General features: G+C 50.7%; 1 protein-coding gene and 1 long non-coding RNA gene across 2 annotated transcripts; one reads left to right on the top strand and one right to left on the bottom strand.

Annotated features, from left to right (window-relative positions):
* Positions 1 to 89: 89 nt before the first annotated feature.
* Positions 90 to 1,493, top strand: LOC132672431 (uncharacterized). The gene is made up of 2 exons (XR_009607519.2): positions 90 to 181; positions 1,085 to 1,493. It is a non-coding gene; the product is annotated as an uncharacterized LOC132672431 (long non-coding RNA).
* On the bottom strand, positions 1,234 to 18,155 carry PGD (phosphogluconate dehydrogenase). Its single transcript, XM_060624492.2, has 13 exons — positions 18,024 to 18,155; positions 17,355 to 17,430; positions 16,625 to 16,804; positions 14,336 to 14,401; positions 12,564 to 12,682; positions 10,535 to 10,604; positions 8,189 to 8,323; positions 6,014 to 6,203; positions 2,938 to 3,068; positions 2,602 to 2,735; positions 2,136 to 2,235; positions 1,858 to 1,980; positions 1,234 to 1,766 (listed from the first exon to the last, which is right to left on the bottom strand). Exons 1-13 carry the CDS (start codon positions 18,029 to 18,031, stop codon positions 1,647 to 1,649), a joined length of 1,452 nt encoding a protein of 483 aa, XP_060480475.1. The 5' UTR covers positions 18,032 to 18,155; the 3' UTR covers positions 1,234 to 1,646.
* Between the last annotated feature and the right edge of the window lie 314 nt (positions 18,156 to 18,469).

The raw sequence follows: 18,469 nt of genomic DNA on the forward strand, positions 1-18,469 counted from the left end.
CCAAGCATATAATCTTGGTCTGTCCTTGCTCTGCAAATGCTCAAAATAGCCTTAAGGAGACAGGTACTACCATCCTGTTTTACAGATGAGAAAACTGAGGCCAGAGACAGAAAATAGTTGGCCTAGAGTTCCACAGCTAGCCGGTGAAGGGGCCTGGAGCTGAGGCTTCCGCTTCCAGACGGTGAGCAGGGGCTTGTGTTCTGTCAGATGGCATCACTAGTATTTCAAGCACTCTTCTGGACAATCCAGCTTTCCTTTCCTTTCCTTCTGGCCCTTAACCTCCCACGCCTCGCTAGTGCTTCTCTCTGAAGGCACTCACTCTCCATTCTAGAAGCACAAGTGGCCATAGTTCACCTGTGAGAAAAGCTGCACTGAGTGATTCACGTCCCTCAAAAAAGAACCCTGTCATGAGCAGTGACTCAGCACCTCTTATATTTAAAGGTGTGATCAGGGAGGGGGGACAGTCTCGCTGTGTACTCACATCCAGGCTGAGTCTCAAAAGTGGAACATTTCATGAAAAGGACCGCCTCCCGTGTCAGCCCCTGCCTGTCCCCGCGCTTTTCTGGAAGAGGTCAGAGCTGAGGTTATAGACACCAGCTGTCAAAACAGGGAAACTCTGGCTCTATTCTAGGATCCTCTCAGGACTTTCTGAAGCATTCCACAGAATTCTTTCTGGAGTTAAGCTGCTGGAATAAAACAATTACACTGGCCCCAGGCCACAAAACTATCAGTAAGAATTTGCTGGCAGGGTTTTTTTTCTTGAGTAAAGAAGATAAAGTAAAAAGGTCTGATTCAGAGGGCAGGCTTAGGTCGCCAGAAGTCCCACCCCAAACCCAGGGCCTGGCTTAGGGACAAACAGAAAGAGGTGGGGCACGCTGAGCCCACCCTGTCATTTAAGTGGAGTTTCCTAAAACATCTGGGATGAAGTGACAAAAGCCATGAAGACTGCACCCGTGAGTGGCCAGGGCCCAGCGCCCGACCCGGGGAAACGTTCGCACCCCCTGCACACTCAGCCCCCGATGGCCTCCTGGTCCTTCCCCGAGTCAATCGTTACCCTAACTTTGGTCTGTTTCTTATATTACAGTCTTTCTTTAAAGGAAACGGAGAGGAAACAGTAAACGAGGCTGGAAGGAAACAAATGGGAGTCAACTGTGAGGAAACCAGCTGCAGATCTGTCTGCCAAGGGGGATGATGGCTCAGCGTGGCAGGTGAGGCTCCTGGAGAGTCTGCAGATGAAGCACAGATAGAATGTATCTTTTATTAAGTAGAGAAAACTGGGAATTCTACTACGTGACACAAAGGTTCCAGTTTGAGCGGACTCCACAGAAACCCTTCCCATCCACATGCGCCTCTAGCCGGGAAGACTGCGCTGCCTCCCCGACCACAGGTGCCACGCGGAGCTGATTCACAGGTACCGCGCACATGGTCACCTCCGGGTCGCCCCAAGGGGCGGGGGCCGAGGGCATGGCGGGTCTCAAAGAGCTACGTTACAAGTAAACTCGTGCTGACTTTTTCAGGAGTCCCTCGTGAGACTTTATTTTAAAGGGTCCGCGCAGTGGGCCGTGGGGCAGAGGGCTGCGTAAGCGGTGTCGTGTGGCCAAGTGGAATGTCCCAATCTGTGGACTCGTGGCGGGTGACCAGTCCGGTCAGGCATTGTAGGAAGAGGACGACACGCTGCCACCGTGGCCTGTCCAGTTGGTGTGGATGAACCGTCCGGGGTTGGCTAAGAGTTCGTAAGTGTGAGCCCCGAAGTAATCCCGCTGAGCCTGGAAAACAAGGAATTGGACGGGTTGGGATAACACGGGGACACGGACCCTCGGGCCGTGTCGATGTTTACCACCTGCTCCGAAAGCTTACCTGGATAAGGTTGGCGGGCAGCATCTCGTGTCTGTAGCCGTCGTAGAAGGAGAGGGCGGTGGTGAAGCAGGGCATGGGGATGCCCGCCCGGACACCGGTGCTCACCGTCCGCCGCCAGGAGTCCTGAGCCAGAAAGAGCCAAAGACTCCGGGTCAGCCCCCAGAGAGGAGAACGGGTTCCATTTGAAATGACAACGCTCACGGGCATCGATGCTGGTGAGGGAAACACAAAGCCCGGTGAGGCAGAATTCCCACACCGCCCAGCTCTGGGCTACCTACCTGGCAGTTTTCAACAGCAGACTTAAAAAAGTCATCCAGTAGTAGATTCTGAAGGCGTGGGTTCCGATCGAATGCGTCTTTTATCTTTCCTAGGAACACGCTGAAACAAGCAAGAGGGAAGAAACCAATGAAACTTCACCTCCGCGCGTTCAGTGCCTGCCAGAAGGCAGGGAAGTAAGCCGGAAGCTGGTATATCGGCCCGCAAGGTACAGAGTTACTCTCCTTATCCCTTCAAGCCGGCTGTTTGCTCAGTGAAAACAGAGCCCACATCCCACGAGGCAAGGCCAGAGGGCATGACCGTCCTCCCAGAACCAGTTTAAAGGGAGTAGGGTAGACAGTCTAGTTAGAACAGCCGACCCCGTCCTGTCGCCAGCGAGGGGACTGGCCGCGCACATCCTAGGGAAACCGTCCCCAGGTGCAAGGCCGCGACTCCCAGCACGGTGCCGCGGCGCGTCCCCGCACTTACCTCCTGATGATGCAGCCCCCCCTCCACATCAGGGCGATGCCACCGTAGTTAAGGGTCCAGCCGAATTCCATGGCGGCTTGTCTCAGCAGCATAAAGCCTTGCGCGTACGAGATGATCTTGGAAGCATACAGGGCCTAAGGAACGACGGACCCGTCAGAGCTACGGTTAGCCACGTCCACCCCGCGGGCAGGGCCGGGCCTGGCGCGGACAGCGGTGTCAGGATGGGGCTGGACTCTGCCGCCCCCACCCGGGGCCTCCCACATCTCCACGGGCCGCTACCACCCCCACTGCCACCCAAGGCGCCAACCACGACCACTGCCAGGGAGCGGGCCCCACCTTCTGAATGTCCTCCAGGAATGATTTCTTATCACCTTCAAACTGGATCTTTTGGGGACCCTTCAGCTTTTGGCTGGCTTGAACCCTCTCGTCCTTCAGAGATGATAAGCACCGAGCAAAAACTGCCTCTCCTATGTGGGAGAGAGGATAACGTTACCGAAGTTCACACGTAAAACTGGACAGAAAAGAGTACACGTAAGCCCGAGAAGTTGAGGAAAAAATAGAAATGGAGCCGGATCTCCAATTGTGCAAAGAGCCAAAAGTCTCAGTCTTAGGCCACAAAATCTAACATGGCTCAGAAAGAACTTTTTTTTTTTAAGTTTATTTATTTACTGAGAGAGAGAGAGAGAGAGAGGGAGCATGCACAGAGGAGGGGCAGAGAGAGAGAGAGAGAGAGAGAGAGAGAGAGAATCCCAAGCAGGCTCTGCCCTGTCAGCAAAAAGCCCAACTCAGGGCTTGATTCCAGGAACCGTGAGATCATGACCTGAGCCAAAACCAAGACTCGGATGCTTAACCAACTGAGCTACCCAGATGCCCCAGGAAGAACGTTTATACAAAACTCTAGACAGCTGACTTGGAAACTAAAACTCCACAAACAAGTCAATCTTCTAACATAATGTAGGCATCAACCACAAAAATCAACATGCAACTCAATGGGGAGCTTTGCAGAAAAAGCGAGGAGGTAAAGCCACCATGATTCACAATTACTCTGTTGGTCCCCAAGTCAAATTTCAATTTCAATTGAGAGGACTTTAATTTTTAAATGCTCATCAAAGACTCTACTTTAAAAGCACTTGCTACCCCTCAAAAACTAGCGAATAACAGGCAGCCTCAAAATTTAGTAGGAGGCTCAACTATAGCGGCATTGCCTGCACACGGGGGGTGGTGTGAAACCACTAGAACACTGAGAAGTAACCTAGACTCACCCCTCAAAACACTCCATTTTCTATTTGTGAAAATGTAGTTTCCAGTACATCTATAATCACCACAACTTTGTTTCACTGGACTAAAAAACATTTTAGAAAAGTATTTTCATATCAAGACATTTAGTATCTTCAAGAACTAACCCTTATAAAAGACTACTCGCTCAACTGACAAGGTCTTTTTTTTTTTTTTTTTAATGTTTATTCATTTTTGAGAGGGGGGGAAGGGGCAGAGAGAGAGAGAGACAGAGAGAGAGAGAGAGAGGGAGATACAGAATCGGAAGCAGCTCCAAGCTCCGAGCTGTCAGCACAGAGCCCGACACGGGGCTCGAACCCACGAGATCCTGACCTGAACGGAAGTCAGACGCTTTACCGATTGAGCCAACCAGGCGCCCCTCAACTGACAAGTTCTCTAATTAGAAGAATTCCTCTAGCCATTCCTTTCCCCGCAGACAAAAATGAAGTAAACTCTCTGGGGACCAACAAAGGGCTTTGTTTTTGAGGAAAGGGTACCAGCCACACACACTCGAGAACGCTGGGTAGTCCTTCTGTCCTTCTGTCCCCGGGCAGCCCCCTGGCCTGCACACACCCAATGACTCGGCACAAGCAGGAGGAAGTATCTGTGCAAGGCCACTGGCACCAGGAGGCCAGTGTGGCGCAAGCCCTCGGCGTTACTCAAGGCTCAGCCCGAAGACTTACTTCCCCGATAGTTCAGCAAACACACACGGTGCCCATCCGGGGATTAAGCCTGGCCTGCCTCTGCCGGGCAGAAGGGGTACACCGTCTCTCAAACAAGAGAGTGGGATCCTCTCTGAGCCCGCAATACTCTCCCATTTGGGTCAGTGATGACTACACTGTTCCCAGCTATTGTCCCCTTGGTCCCCAGCCCAGGCAACACTCAGATTTGCTAAACCTCGGCCACTTCCTTCTGCCTGCTTCTCCTTACGATGTCTCACAGCCCCAGCTCACTGTCACCAAGGAGCCATAATTAATCAGGATATCAGAAGGAGGGAGGAGGCCAAGGAGGGAAAGACAACCTTTAACCGGAAGGGTGAGGAGGAAACGGTGTTTTATTGGAAAGGGAGCCGTTCTGCCATCAGCAAAGATCAGCCTTTCATTACACACACTAGACCCCTTGTTTTATTCTTTTCTTTTCTTTTTTTAAATTAATTTGTTGGGTTTTTAAAAGGACACCTTTTAAAAGGTGCTGTCCGGGCACCCCGTTCTCCTTTTTCACTCTTGCCATAAATGTAGCTATTTTATTCTGAAAGGACCAACTTGTGGTTTTACTAATCCTCATTATTTGTTCTCTATTTCTGCTTTCTATGATTTCCTTCGCCCTGTATCTTTTTGAGTTTGAGGCTTAGCTCACGGCTACAAGACAAACAACATGCATGAAAAGGAGACACACCAATGGTCAGGACAGTGGCTTTCTTCTACAAGAAGGGCAAGGAACTTAGGACAACAATGTTAAAGGACTTGAAATGTGTAGGCAGTATTTTATTTTTAAAATATCGGGGGGGGGGGAACCTCAGCAAAATATTAATAAATGCTGAGTACATAAGCTTATGTTATTCTCTGAACTTTTGTATGAAAAACTTCATTACAGTGATCTGACCCATTAGAAAGTCATGGAGGTCGCCGACTACAGTTCAATCACTAAGACAAAAACTATCCCAGGGGCACCTGGGTGGCTCAGTCGGTTAAGCCTCTGGCTCTTGATTTCGGCTCAGGTCATGATCTCATGATTCATGGGTTCGAGCCTCACGTCAGGCTCTGCACTGAGAGTGCGAGCCTGCTTCGGGTTCTCTCTGTCCCTCCCCTACTCATGCTCTCTTTCTCTCTCTCTCAAAATAAATAAATAAACTTAAAAAAAAACACAAAAAGCTATCCCAAAGGTCAAACTGGAGAAGAAAGCCAAGAATTTCCAAATGTATCTCAAAGTCCGTATGACTGAGAGGAGGTTACCGGGAAGAGACTGAACAACGTCAGCCTCGCACACCAGAAGAGCAGAACGCGCTCTGGAGGCTGACGAGGGCTGCACGCATTGTCCAAAGACCCGCTCCTTAGCTGCCAGTCTACACCAATTTTCCAGGAGGACGTCAAGAGCAAAACAATGAGATAAAAGGCTCCAGGTGGAAGCCGCACCTTACCGATGAGGGTGACAGGAACGCCGTACTCCAGGGCCGAGATGGCAGTCCACTTCCCTGTGCCCTTCTGCCCCGCGCTGTCCCTGATCTTCGGCAGCAGGTGTTTGCCGTCGCTGTCTTGGAACTTGAGGATGTTGGCTGTGATTTCAATCAGGAACGAGTCGAGCTCGGTCTTATTCCATTCCTCAAATGCCTAGTGCAGGACGTGAGAGGAAACAGTGTGAGAGAAACCAGGGCCACACGGGAGAAGCCCCCTTAACCGGCTCACTGCTTTCCTCTGCGAATGCTCACCGATGCTCACGATTTGCTCAGCACGTGAGGCCAACAGGCTCTAAGAATGTGCCTGAACGCTGCTCCCCGAGCTGAGCTCTCTGCTCCCCAGGAGGCAGTTGTATCTATTTCCACCCGGTTATGCTGACTTCCGATTGCCAGCACAGCTCTTTCCCCCGAGGCAAGCGCCCCTCGCCCCACACCATCGCCTCCTCAGAGGCCTTCCCCGCTCCCCTGATCTATATCTACCCCTTACAACAGTTTCCTCCTCTTTGTAACAGGTACCACCAGCGGGCTTCATCTATTTATTTATTTTCATGTTTTTGAGAGAGAGAGAGAGAGAGAGAGGGAGAGAGAGAGAGAGGGAGAAAGAGAGAGGGAGAGAGAGAGGGAGAGAGAGAGAGAGAGAGAGAGAGAAAGAGAGAGAAAGAGAGCACAAATGCGTGAGCAGGGAAGGGGCAGAGAAAGAGACAGAGAATCCCAAGCAGGCCCCATGTTGCCAGCATAGAGCCTGATGTGGGGCTCGATCCCATGAACCGTGAGATCATGACCTGAGTCAAAATGGGCCACTTAACTGACTGAGCCACCCAGGTGCCACACCCCTGAGTTTTCTATTGTCTATGCAATTATTATTGTGTCTTCCCAGCTCCATGCAGGATAGCGCCTTTGTGGGTTTTTTTCACTGTCACATCCCCAGTGTTTAGAACAGTTCCTAGCGTGGACAGAAGCACTTCTATGTATTCATTGAACACATGTATTAAGTTTGAAGTAAACCAATGAAATATGAACACAACAAAAAAAGCATTATTTCTATGAAAACTAAGTTAGATTGTGTTGGGGGTGCCTGGGTGGCTCAGTCAGTAAAGCAAAGTGGGGATGACACCGTTAAACATCAGGAGGAAAAACCGTACAAAATCTGGAAGGACTCTGCAGTGCGTACCTCACAAGTGTCTCTAAATCACGCTCCACTCAAAGTGACTGGAACTAGAAATTCTGGATGAGAAAGGACTACGATGCGAGCCGGGAGAGCCACATTTAGAGAAAAGGGCGGGAGTGGCGATGAGTGTGCTCTCCTGTATTTTCAGTTAAAAGAAGTGTTTGCCTCGTCAACGATGCTGAAGAGAACAGAGTACTGAGGCTTACCTTGAAACGTATTTGTAAAAGATCAAACCGACGGAGGGCTGGCCAGATAATCGACACGGCAAGCGTAGTGGAACGCTAAGCAAAGAATCAGGGTGGTGTTCCCACAAGTGCTCACTACCGAATTCTTTCAGCTTTGCTGTATGTTTGCACATCTTCATAATAAAATATCGGGGTGGGGGCGGGGGGTGTTCTGTTTCCCCACTTTGGCTAACTTTTTTGACTAACTGCCAAACAGCCAGTCCCAACCTGACCAGAAAAGCAAGCTTCTCGGGGTGCCCGGCTGGCTTCGTCAGTGGAGTGTGCGACTCTTGATCTTGCGGTTTTGAGTTTAAGCCCCACCTTGGGTGTACAGATTACTTGAAAAATAAAATCTTTGAAAAAAAAAAAAAAAAAGAGAGGCACCTGGGTGACTCAGTCGGTTAAGCAGCCGACTCGCTATCAGCTCAGGTTATGATCTCATGGTTCGTGAGATCGAGCCCTAAATCTGGCCCCATGCACTTGCTCTCTTGTTCTCTCTCTCTAAAAATAAGCTTAAAAAAAAAAGGGTCAGTAAACGGTGGGAATGGTTACCACCAAGATCCCCTGGGGACGTTCGGGGCTCGGTGACGAGCTCTCCCATCTTATAGCTTCCCTCCAACCGGGCTGAGTCCATCCTGCCAGCAGCACGACCGCGGGAAGGAGGAGGAGGGAGGCTTTACTGGAGCCAGCAAGTCCCTTCTCCGAGCAGGCCCGCCTGCCGCACCTGCAGCAGGGCCCGGGACTCACCTTCGCCATCTCGTCGTGCCCCATCTCCAGCACATCTTTCATCAGGTGGTAGGCCTCACAGATGAGCTGCATGTCCCCGTACTCTATCCCGTTGTGCACCATCTTCACGAAGTGTCCCGCTCCTTCATCTCCCACCTGTCAGAGGGACGGGCACCAGGAGGCCTCAGAGACGGCCCCAGAGGAATGGCCCAGAAAAGCCCACATCAAACCCTTTCGCCAGGCTCCCTCCCCAGACAAGGAACGACAGCGATGAAGCAAATATCTGTAGTATTTTTAAAATTAAGAATCACTATGGAGCAACTCAATACGAGCTTCAATCCAGCCCCGTGTCACTTCAAACTCACTCTAAATTCATTCTAGATTCTTCCACACCTTTCAACTCACTGCCGGCACCCCCAGCCCTTTACCTGCATTTCCCACCTTCCCTTGTTACTCAGGGCCCCTTGCCCCCAGCCCTGGCCACGAGTCAAAGACCTCCTCCTCCTCCTCCTCCTGAGGTCACCATGGCTCCTGGTGACTGGGGGTTACAGTAAGTCAGCTAATTAAATCCCTTGTACTTTTAAAAATACGTAAGTGTGTCGTAGGTGTTTCCAGTGGCTACCAAGGGGTAAAGTGACCTTAGATCCCAGGTCTGGCCCTCCACCTCGGAAGCCCAGAAATGTGTCCTCACCAGGGTCTCACAGTTGACAAAAAACACTGATTTCTAACAAAGCTGGCAAGATGTATATAGTCAGAGTCCCAGTTTATGAATTGAGGGTGAGAAACTTAACTATGGATCTTAGTAGTTACAAGTGTGAGTCCGGCCGGCACACTCTGTCCCTGCAGACAAGCTACGGGGGAAGCCAAATAATCTGCAAATTGCGTAGTGGGCGGGGACTCAGAACAAAGGGAGTGTCAGGGTCAGTACTCAGGGGCATCGGGCTCTGAGGTCAGGTGCATCCGTCTCCACGACAGGCACCTACCTGCGGCTGGAGCCAGTGTTTGCTGGACCTGAGCACGCTCTATCCTGGCTGTCACTGCCGTACTGCTGACGTTTAGAGAGACCTCCATGGTCTGAGTCTCCACTGGTGACCTGCCTCCTGCTGACTGTGACACTTTCTGTGGCTGCTAAGGAGCGTGATGAGTAACATCTTATTTCACCCCATCCTGGCTGTGACTTCACAAGTGAACTAAGGAGTGCCTTTTAGGATCTATCCCAGTTCTTTCAGTATCCCGAGACAAAGCCTTGAGGCTACGGAAAGACTCAATCAAGACACCTCAGGGCCAGTATCTGTATCTGTAGATACGCTTAGGACAGAATTCTTGACGCTTCTATCCTAAGCGTATCTACAAAGAAGTGACTGTCGCTGTACTTTTACTGTAGTAATTGACTGTCAAGGCGTTAAGAGTTCCCTTCCCAGTCCTTCATACTAAGGAGAAAATCATCAGCCCTCCAAATCCGGCCCAGCCTCTCTCTACCCTAAGCAGACAGTGACCACTGGTGAAAATGTACGGACCAGCGTGGGTGCTACAGCTGAAGTCACCGGGCGTGGTCAGGCCCCCCCATTCTTCATATGCCTCAGTCCTCGGTTCATCTCCACCCTTTACCTCCCTGGGACGAAATCAAACTAACAAAGGGGATTAGGAGCTAAAGAGACCTTAGCGACCATCCAGCCCACCCCCCACGTTTTACAGACAAGAACACTGAAGCCCAGGGAATTTTCTGACTCGCTCATGATCACCCAGTTAATGGAGAGCCAGAATTACAGCTCAGGTCTCCCAGCCTCGCGGTATGGACTGAGGCTGCGGTAGGGATAAAACTTATTCTAGTAGCAACACAAAATGCCGGAAGAGAGGTCTGTATGAACGAGCCTGGGCCTCCCTCCCATTTCGTGAAGGCAAGAGGCCATAATGTGCTCTGTTCAAGCACAGGGCACCTGCATCCCAAGCTACAGGTACGAGATTTTCCACGGCCGGGGCCAGGATATCTGACAGCACCAGCCAGTCAGTCCTCTTCCACGTGGGCAGACAAGGGCCCCTTTGGACTCTGACATCTTCGTCATCTTCCTGAAGCCACACAGCTAAAACAAACCTCACTTCCCCTCATCCTTGCTGTGCCTTCTTAAAGAACCCGGCTTTCAGATGAATCGAGAAGGGCTGTTTTTAACATCAGCCTCAAGGCTCTGAATGTTCAGTTAAGATGCAAGGACATGTAACACAGGCAAGCATCTTAGGCCTCAGCTTGCTAGCGACTTCGTGACTTCACATCTGAGCCGCCTGTTGCCACCACGGGCGTCCTGGCTCTGTGCACTTCGCGACACCTGTGCCCATGTTACCAGCAGGCTTGAAAGAGTAGCCAGAACTTGCCCAGTCACAGCACGGTTCCCCAGTTCCTACTTTTGCAGCGATGCCTTGGAAGATTGTCTTGATGTGGGGCCTGTGGAAAGGAACCGTGTAGTTTAGCTACTGAAAAGAGAGGGGTTGAGATCTCAAGATACTCAAGGACTATCCCCCCACCCCCAATTTTGTTCAAATGGAGAGGTTGAATGGGAGGTGGAAAAAAGTAACGAATGTGCCAGAAGTGCCGAGGGAAACCTGTCAGAGGCTGCGGGCTCTGTGATTAGAGCGGACAGACGGACAGACAGAAAGGCCAGAGGAAGCATCAAAGCATCAGGAGAAATTTCTTCTGCACAATCAAAAGAAGCTGTGGTTCCAAACGGCGGGCCACAGGGATGTTCCTGTAGACAGCCCTTCTCCCAGCCCGGGTGCGCGTGGTCAGATACAGCCCGGCTCTGGCTGGTGGCACCGCGCAGGACCTCCCGGGGCTGCGCCCACTACTATTCAGAGGAAAACCGGGTGTTCTTCATTCCTTCTGCTGCTCCTGTATGAGGACAGGTTACCTCACGGGGCTTCTCGCCTATGTTCTCCTCACTATTGACCACTAAAGGCTCCTTCGCAAGAAGTGTTTGGCAAAGACACAGAACTGACGGGGTCGCAAAGCTAACGCTTAGGATTAGGGCTAAGACAGTGACATGCGGAGCTTGAGAACTCTCCTGATCTCACGGGGAGCACGTCAGGTCACAGCGTCACTTGCACCTCTGCCAGACCGGTGCGAGGAAATGCAGGGCACCTGCGCATATCAAATACTTTCCTGCGTCATGTCTGCGTGTCTAGCCTGCCGGGCTGTTACCCCCACGTAAATGTTCATAAGCTTCTCAGAAGCAGGAAGACTTCTATCTACTTCTAGATGTAACTTACTTAAAAGAATCCCCGAACTTGGGACGCCTGAGTGGCTCAGTCACTTAAGTGACCAACTCCAGCTCAGGTCATGATCTCATGGTTCGTGGGTTCAAGCCCAGAAATGGGCTCTGTGCTGACGGCTCGGAGCCTGGAGCCTGGAGCCGGCTTCAGATTCTGTGTCTCCCTCTCTCTCTGCCCCTCCCCAACTTGCACTCTGTCTCTCTCTCAAAAAAAAAAATAAAGAAAACATTGCCAAAAAAAAATTTTTTTTTAACTAAAAAAAGAATCTCCAAACTTACTCCTCAGAGAGGTAACAGAAAGAATAACTTGCCCCAGGAAAACCCTTCACCTCTGGGAATTAGGTTTGAACATGTTTTCTTTAACACCTGACTGTAGCATATTTGGAAGTCAAATTCATTCAGAAAAGAATGGTACCTTGTCAGGCCTCCCTGAAAAGGATCCTCCTTTTCTGTTTGCTTCTGTTCTGCTCAGCTATCTCCCTCTGTCTGGCTCTCTCTCTCTGCGGTCTGAACAGCAGGGGGAGTTGCCCTCAGTCAACGGCAGGTGGGATTATCCCTTCCATCTGTTTGTGTTGGTTCTCTCTCCGCTCACCCCCCACCCTTACGCCTCATGCACCCCTTCTTTCACATCTCCAACACACCTCCCCTTCTATGGCCAACACCTCCTCTTATATGAAGCGCAGCAAACAGTGTAAAATGTGTTTTTGCCCCAAATCAAATAAAAAATGTCCACCTCGCTTTCCCAGGGACAAAATAGGCTCTGTCAGGTTTTCCCATTACCCACAATTATTAAATACACGGCTATCTTAGAACCGCACATCACTTACAGAGGCAGACCTTACTTCTAAGTCCAAACAGTGCACAGGATGCTATGCGAACAGCTTCCTTAAAGCCTCTGGACTCTGGAAGCCTATTTAGAATTTCTAGATCAGTCTTGGAGGGAGTAACAGAAGTAAACAGGCAAAAGAGAATATGCACGTGTATGATGTCAAAGCAGCAGAGTGGATCAAAGAAACCTTTCCAGCATCTCTGACACTCAGGCACCACGGAGGTCAGGGTGCCAGAAGTGTCCCCAGCTCACCCTTCTCCCGGCTCAGGCCTCCCTTGTGCCGAAGTGGGGCACCTTCGATACTCACCAGGCTTCTTTGTCACCTCCTGGCATAAGTGAGGGGCCATAGCGGGCCCCTTCCTCTCCGCCACTGACTCCGCTCCCCACAAACAGGATTCCCTTGGCCTTGAGGGTTTGACATCGTCTCTACAGGAGAGAAAATTAATTTCATTATGCTTCCATAAAGTTCTCTCCCAATGAATGAGAGGAGGTATCAGACATGTATGGAGAGCCCACACTGGACATGAAATGACCCAAGGATCCAAGAATAACCTGATCATTCAAGAAATTTAATCCCCTCAGTTTGGGAGTTAGAAAAAAAATATCCAGCGTGCCTGGCTAGCTCAGTAAAGCATGTGACTCTTGATCTCAGGATCGTGAGTTTGATCCCTATGTCGTGTGCAGAGATTACTTTAAAAAAAAAAAAAAAAACAATCCACAGAAGTCTAATGCTTATTTATTTTTGAGAGAGAGAGAGAGAGAGAGAGAGAGAGAGAAAGAGAGCGTGCTTGCACGCAAGTGGGGGAAGGGCAGAGAGAGGGAGACACAGAATCTGAAGCAGGTTCCAGGCTCTGAGCTGTCAGCACAGCTGACCCACAAACAGTGAGACCATGATCTAAGCAGAAGTCAGACATCCAACCAACTGAGCCACCCAGACGCCCCTCCACAGAAGTTTAAAATAGCTATCTGGGTGCCTGGGTAGCTCAGTCAGTTAAGTGTCCCGACTCTTGATTTCAGCTCAGGTCATGATTTCACAGTCTGTGGGATCGAGCCCCACATCCGGCTCTGTGCTGACAGCAAGGAGCCTGCTTGGAATGCTCTCCCTCTCTCTGTCCCCCCGTCAAAATAAATAATAAACATTAAAAAAATAATAATAAAATAAGAAAACAATAAAACAAAACAAAATAAAATAAATAGCTATCCTTCCCCCAAATGGAAATAATAAAGCCAAACATACATTCTCATTTTACTATAAGATCCAGTTACCGTAAGACTCAATCAGGAGTTTAATACAGGGCATCTGGGTGGCTCAATCGGTTAAGCATCTGGCTGCGGCTCAGGTCATGATCTCAAAGTTTGTGAGTTCAAGCCCAGCATCAAGCTCTCTGCTGTCAGCTTGGGATTCTCTGTCCCCCTCTCTCTGCCTCTCTCTCTCTCTCTCTCTCTCTCTCAAATAAAGCATTTTAAAAAATGATACAAAAGAGTTTAATACAAATACGACTTCCCCGACTCAGCACTTCAGATCCTCCAGAAACTCCTTCTAGCATATGAGGCCAGTAAAGACGTGGTTCTCGGGGCACCTGGGTGACTCGGTTGGTTGAGCATCCAACTTCCACTCAGGTGATGATCTCGCGGTTCATGGGTTCAAGTCCCGAATCGGGCTCACTGCTCTCGGTGCAAAGCCGGCTTCATATCCTCTTGTCCCCCTCTCTCCCTGCCCCTTCCCTGCTATCTCTCTCAAATAAAACATTAAAAAAAAAAAAGGACGTGGTTCTCAACCACATTGCACACCGACTGACATACCATGGGCTGGTGGCACAGTAGGAAAGAGCTAAGCACAAACTCTCAGCCTGCTGTATCCAAGCAAAAGTCATCCTTTTGAGTTATATGTATGACTGAGGAGGCCTCATTCCATCAGGTATGTCTTAGCAGAAACAAAGGCCAAGAACTGCAACGTCAGCACCAAGCCCCAGAGTCAGCACTACAGGACAGTCCATGCTTTTATCACATGTACAGTGCTGAAAGTTTTTTCTAGAATGTTCCCAGAACCAGGAAGAATTTAGACTGGAGAATACTTACTGTGGTATCCCTGTATTCAGAATTTCCTCCATCAATGATGATGTCACCAGTGTCCAACAATGGTACCTGTAACCAGACACTAGCATTAAGGTGAGCCAAAGAAATGAAAGACAAAAACAGAATGTACCTCGAGCAATTAATACAAACAAGAATTTATCCCAAATAAATCCAGTCTAAAAGCGTATGTTGTTTCATTTTCAAAAATCCTCTCCGTGGCTACGGCTGGAGCCTACATGAAAGGTTAGGGCTAGCAACCCAGTCAGACCTCCCCACAACTAAGATGGTTCTCTTTAAAATTTGACAACAACCAGGGGCGCCTGGGTGGCTCAGTCGGTTAAGCGTCCGACTTCAGCTCAGGTCATGATCTCACGGTCCATGAGTTTGAGCCCCGCGTCGGGCTCTGGGCTGATGGCTCAGAACCTGGGGCCTGCTGCAGATTCTGTGTCTCCCTCTCTCTCTGCCCCTCCCCCATTCATGCTCTGTCTCTCTCTGTCTCAAAAATAAATAAACGTTAAAAAAAAAATTTTAAATTTGACAACAACCAAAACCTACTTGAAAGATTTTGTATTTCCAGTGCGTGCCCTTGGCTCGTTTACATTCCCAAACACTGGGAACAGGACTCGTTCTGAAGGATTACATCACGTCCTATAAAAATCTCTGCACAGGGCAGAGTAGGGGTCCAGTGAACAGACATCAGGTGGTTTGGTGCCTAAGTGAGTGAGATGATCAGCCCGTCTGGAGACGGCGGGAGGAGACCGGGCCTCGAACTAGCACATCTTCCTACAGAACACAACTGGGCTGGCTTGGTCATTTATCATTCAGTCCACATCCCCCCCGCACCCCCACACAGGGCTTCAGTGAACCTCACTTCGTATTTTCTTACACTGAAGACTAAGCTACCACTTTCCAATCCGTTCTGTCGCTAATCGTGACCAGCTTAGCATCTTGCTACACAAAAAGCTTGCTATGTCCTTCCCTTATCACAGTGTTCTTCCTTTCTAGGTCATTTTTGTCTTTCATGGTAGCACGCTGGTTACAAACCCCTCTCCCTGTGGAGTCGCCCCCACTGTTAACACTGCTCCTGGAGAAAAGGAACGTTCACCCCTTGCCTTTGTTTCCTGGCACTACATTTCTCACCGAGAAATGTTTCTTCCAGACAGCTAATGCCTCGGGTTTTTTTCAGAGCTGTTACCGTAGAATTGTTTTTGAGTAGCTTCATGAGTTATTTCCACGGGTGCCCCTTCGTCCGTATGTTGTGTGTGGTTTTGCGTTTCGTTGGAGGAAATAGCACCCCAAGGCTGCAGGGCACTGGCCGTGAGCTTGTCTCCATGGATTGTCGGTGAGGTATGTTGAGGGAAGGGGCCCCAGAGGTGCCCCAGAAACAGCTCACAGCTACGGTGCCTCAACCAAATGCTGCTGGGCACATTCCCAGGGGAAAAGGCTGTTGTCCCCATCAGCTCCTCCTCTCCCACAGTCATCCCAGTGGGTGGGTGGCCATCAGCCCCTCTGTGAGGGGACAGACCCACCACCCCCTGATGACGCACAGCAGGGGAAAGTCTAGAGGGATCAGACTATAATGTGTTACAGAACAAGGGTTAGCACCTACACAAAACACTCCCTCCTTGGCTGATAATCAGGGCCAGAAGTGTAACAGAGGCCTGCCTCCCAGAGGCCCTCTCTGGGACACTTGGCATCGGGTCACCCATCTGCCCCAGCACGGCCGTTCCAGTCCTAACACACATTTTTTTTTTCTTGCAAAAAAGATACACTTGCTAGAGCCAACAAATCATTGAGAAAGAAGTACCCAGTATGTAGTTCCCAGGATTCCCTAAGGGGACCTCATCGTTTATATTAAGCGATACAACACTTTAAGTGTCAAGAAAAAACCGACTTCTAAATTTCAGACACTAAGGTTTATTAGCGAATAGCACTAAACACGCGTAACACCACGACCAAAACTGTGTTTCCGAATACCAAAGACAGAGACCAAGACTACGGTTTCTGTCCCCATTGTTAATGAATTCTTATGGCAACGTCTCTCGTCTCTTGGTGGCCTCAGAATCTCATGCCTAAGGAATCATTACCACCTGAGGATGTGCTGTCACTTAAATTAGTGCCAAGTTGACGAACGCTGAGACATTGAAGCAGTTTTGTTTGAACTGAGCAGTTCATATCCAGAAATTGAAAAAGAAAAAAAAAAAAATCTCTTAAGTAGAAAAGCAAGATCTAGCTACGGGAAGAGAAAAGCTGCCCCACTAGTAGCAGCTGGGGGGGCAGGGCTGGCCTCACCAGTTTTTCAATGAAATCATCAACGGCTTGGCCAGCCTTAACCAGCAGTATGATGCGCCGCGGTTTCTTCAGCTTGGAGACCATCTCCTCCAAGGAGTGTGCTCCGACCACCTTGGTTCCCTTTGCCTCGTTGGCCAAGAAATCATCCACTTTGGAGACCGTCCTATTAAAAGCACAAACCTAGAAGGCCGAAAAGGTCTGATTAGGAGATTCAGGACACGGAAGACCTTCAGAGCCTGGATTAAGTGAACCCCAAGGCACGGAACTGAATATAAGCAAAGGGTGACTGCCCGAGGCAAATCAGGCTAGAGTCTGTCACTAGCTGATAGAGACTCAATCAAGTCTAGGAAGCGGCTGCTGCAAACTGCTATCTTTTGTACCGAAACCACTTTAGTGTTTATAACTATTTAAACTTCTCTCTCTCCCCCGGTTCTCATTAGGCAATAAAGGTAGAGTTCTATACACCCAGCCGGATTTCTCCTACTTAACATCCGGTAAGTTTATCCAGGCTTACAGAACTGACATCTATTTTGCAAGACTGTCCTTCAGAGGATTGCAGAGCTGGCCCTCCCACACCGCATGTGACCTGGTGCTTCTCTTTCCCTTTCCAAAAAACGTCCTAAGCAGCAACAGGGCATATACGAAGAGACCTAAGTTCCAGATTGTACAGGATCTTTGAAATCAGCCTCCGTGCACCAAGAACCCACAAGAGTGTGCCCTCCTGACTTACCACGAAGCCATGGTCATTCATGTTCAAAATTAAGTTCTGGCCCATGACAGCCAGTCCAATCAGTGCAATATCAGCTCTAAAAGACCAGAAAAAGGAACAAAGAAAATGTGTCGGTTCCACTTTAATCCCTTCCAACTCAGGGGCCCAGAGTGTCCTAGCTTTTGCTATGAATACCTTGCCTTACCATTTCCTCTGTCCCCCTACTCTCTCCTACCCCTGAGAACCCAGGCATGCGCCTCCAGGCCACCCTGCCCTCTGCCACTTCAAAGGACCTCAAGTTCTCTTGAGATCAACTAGACTTGCACGCAGGAGGGCATGCAATCTTTGCCGTGCTCACTGCGGGTGTCCCCGCTCCCACACGGGGGAGAAGCCCCTGCAGGCACAGCCGCCCACTGTCCAGCCTCTTCCCCTCCTGGCTCGGGCCCTGGCTGCCCTCGGCCACGCGGGTTCCCTCCCGCCCGGCCCTTTCTAGAAAGGGGGATCCGCCCGGCGCCGCCGCGAGGGGTAGAGGGCCCGGGCCCGAGGGGGCTGAGACCCTGAAGGTCCCAGGCTCCGGGCGCCACGAGGCCGTGCTCCGGCGACCCCCGGGGCCAAAGCGACTTCAGGCAGGTTCCGCCCTCCTCGCCGGCTCCCGTAAAGTTCCCCGGCTGTCCGCGAGCCGTCACTCACTGGGCCATGGCGGCGGCGACGGACCGGGCAGGAGCGGACAGAACCCGAGAGCTGAGAGCGCGCGGAGCGGCGACCGAGGAGGAGTCCCGCTCCTGCTTCGGCCCCCAGGCTCTGGCCGCGGCCTTCCGGCGCCGACCAATCGGGAGGAAGGGGCGGAGCTGTGCCACCACGCCATTGGCCCTTCCCGGCGCCTGTTAGACCACCTGAGGCAAACAGGCCCGCCCACTTCTGGAGCCGGCTCAGGAGAGCGCAGAGCACATCGATGGCGACGCCAAAGCAGAAGGGGCGGGGTCGCCGGGGACTGGTACGAGCGCGCCGGGCGAGAGGCTCTGGGCGCCGGAACAGCAGGCTGGGCGCGGCGCGGGCATAAGTGGAGGGGGGGTGGGGGGCGCCTGGGACAGGCACAGGGAACCGAGCAGGGGGCGCCCGGGACTAGCACAAGGGGC

This window comes from Panthera onca, chromosome C1 (genome assembly GCF_046562875.1).
Source record: "Panthera onca isolate mPanOnc1 chromosome C1, mPanOnc1 haplotype 2, whole genome shotgun sequence".
In the NCBI taxonomy this organism is placed as follows: domain Eukaryota; kingdom Metazoa; phylum Chordata; class Mammalia; order Carnivora; family Felidae; genus Panthera; species Panthera onca.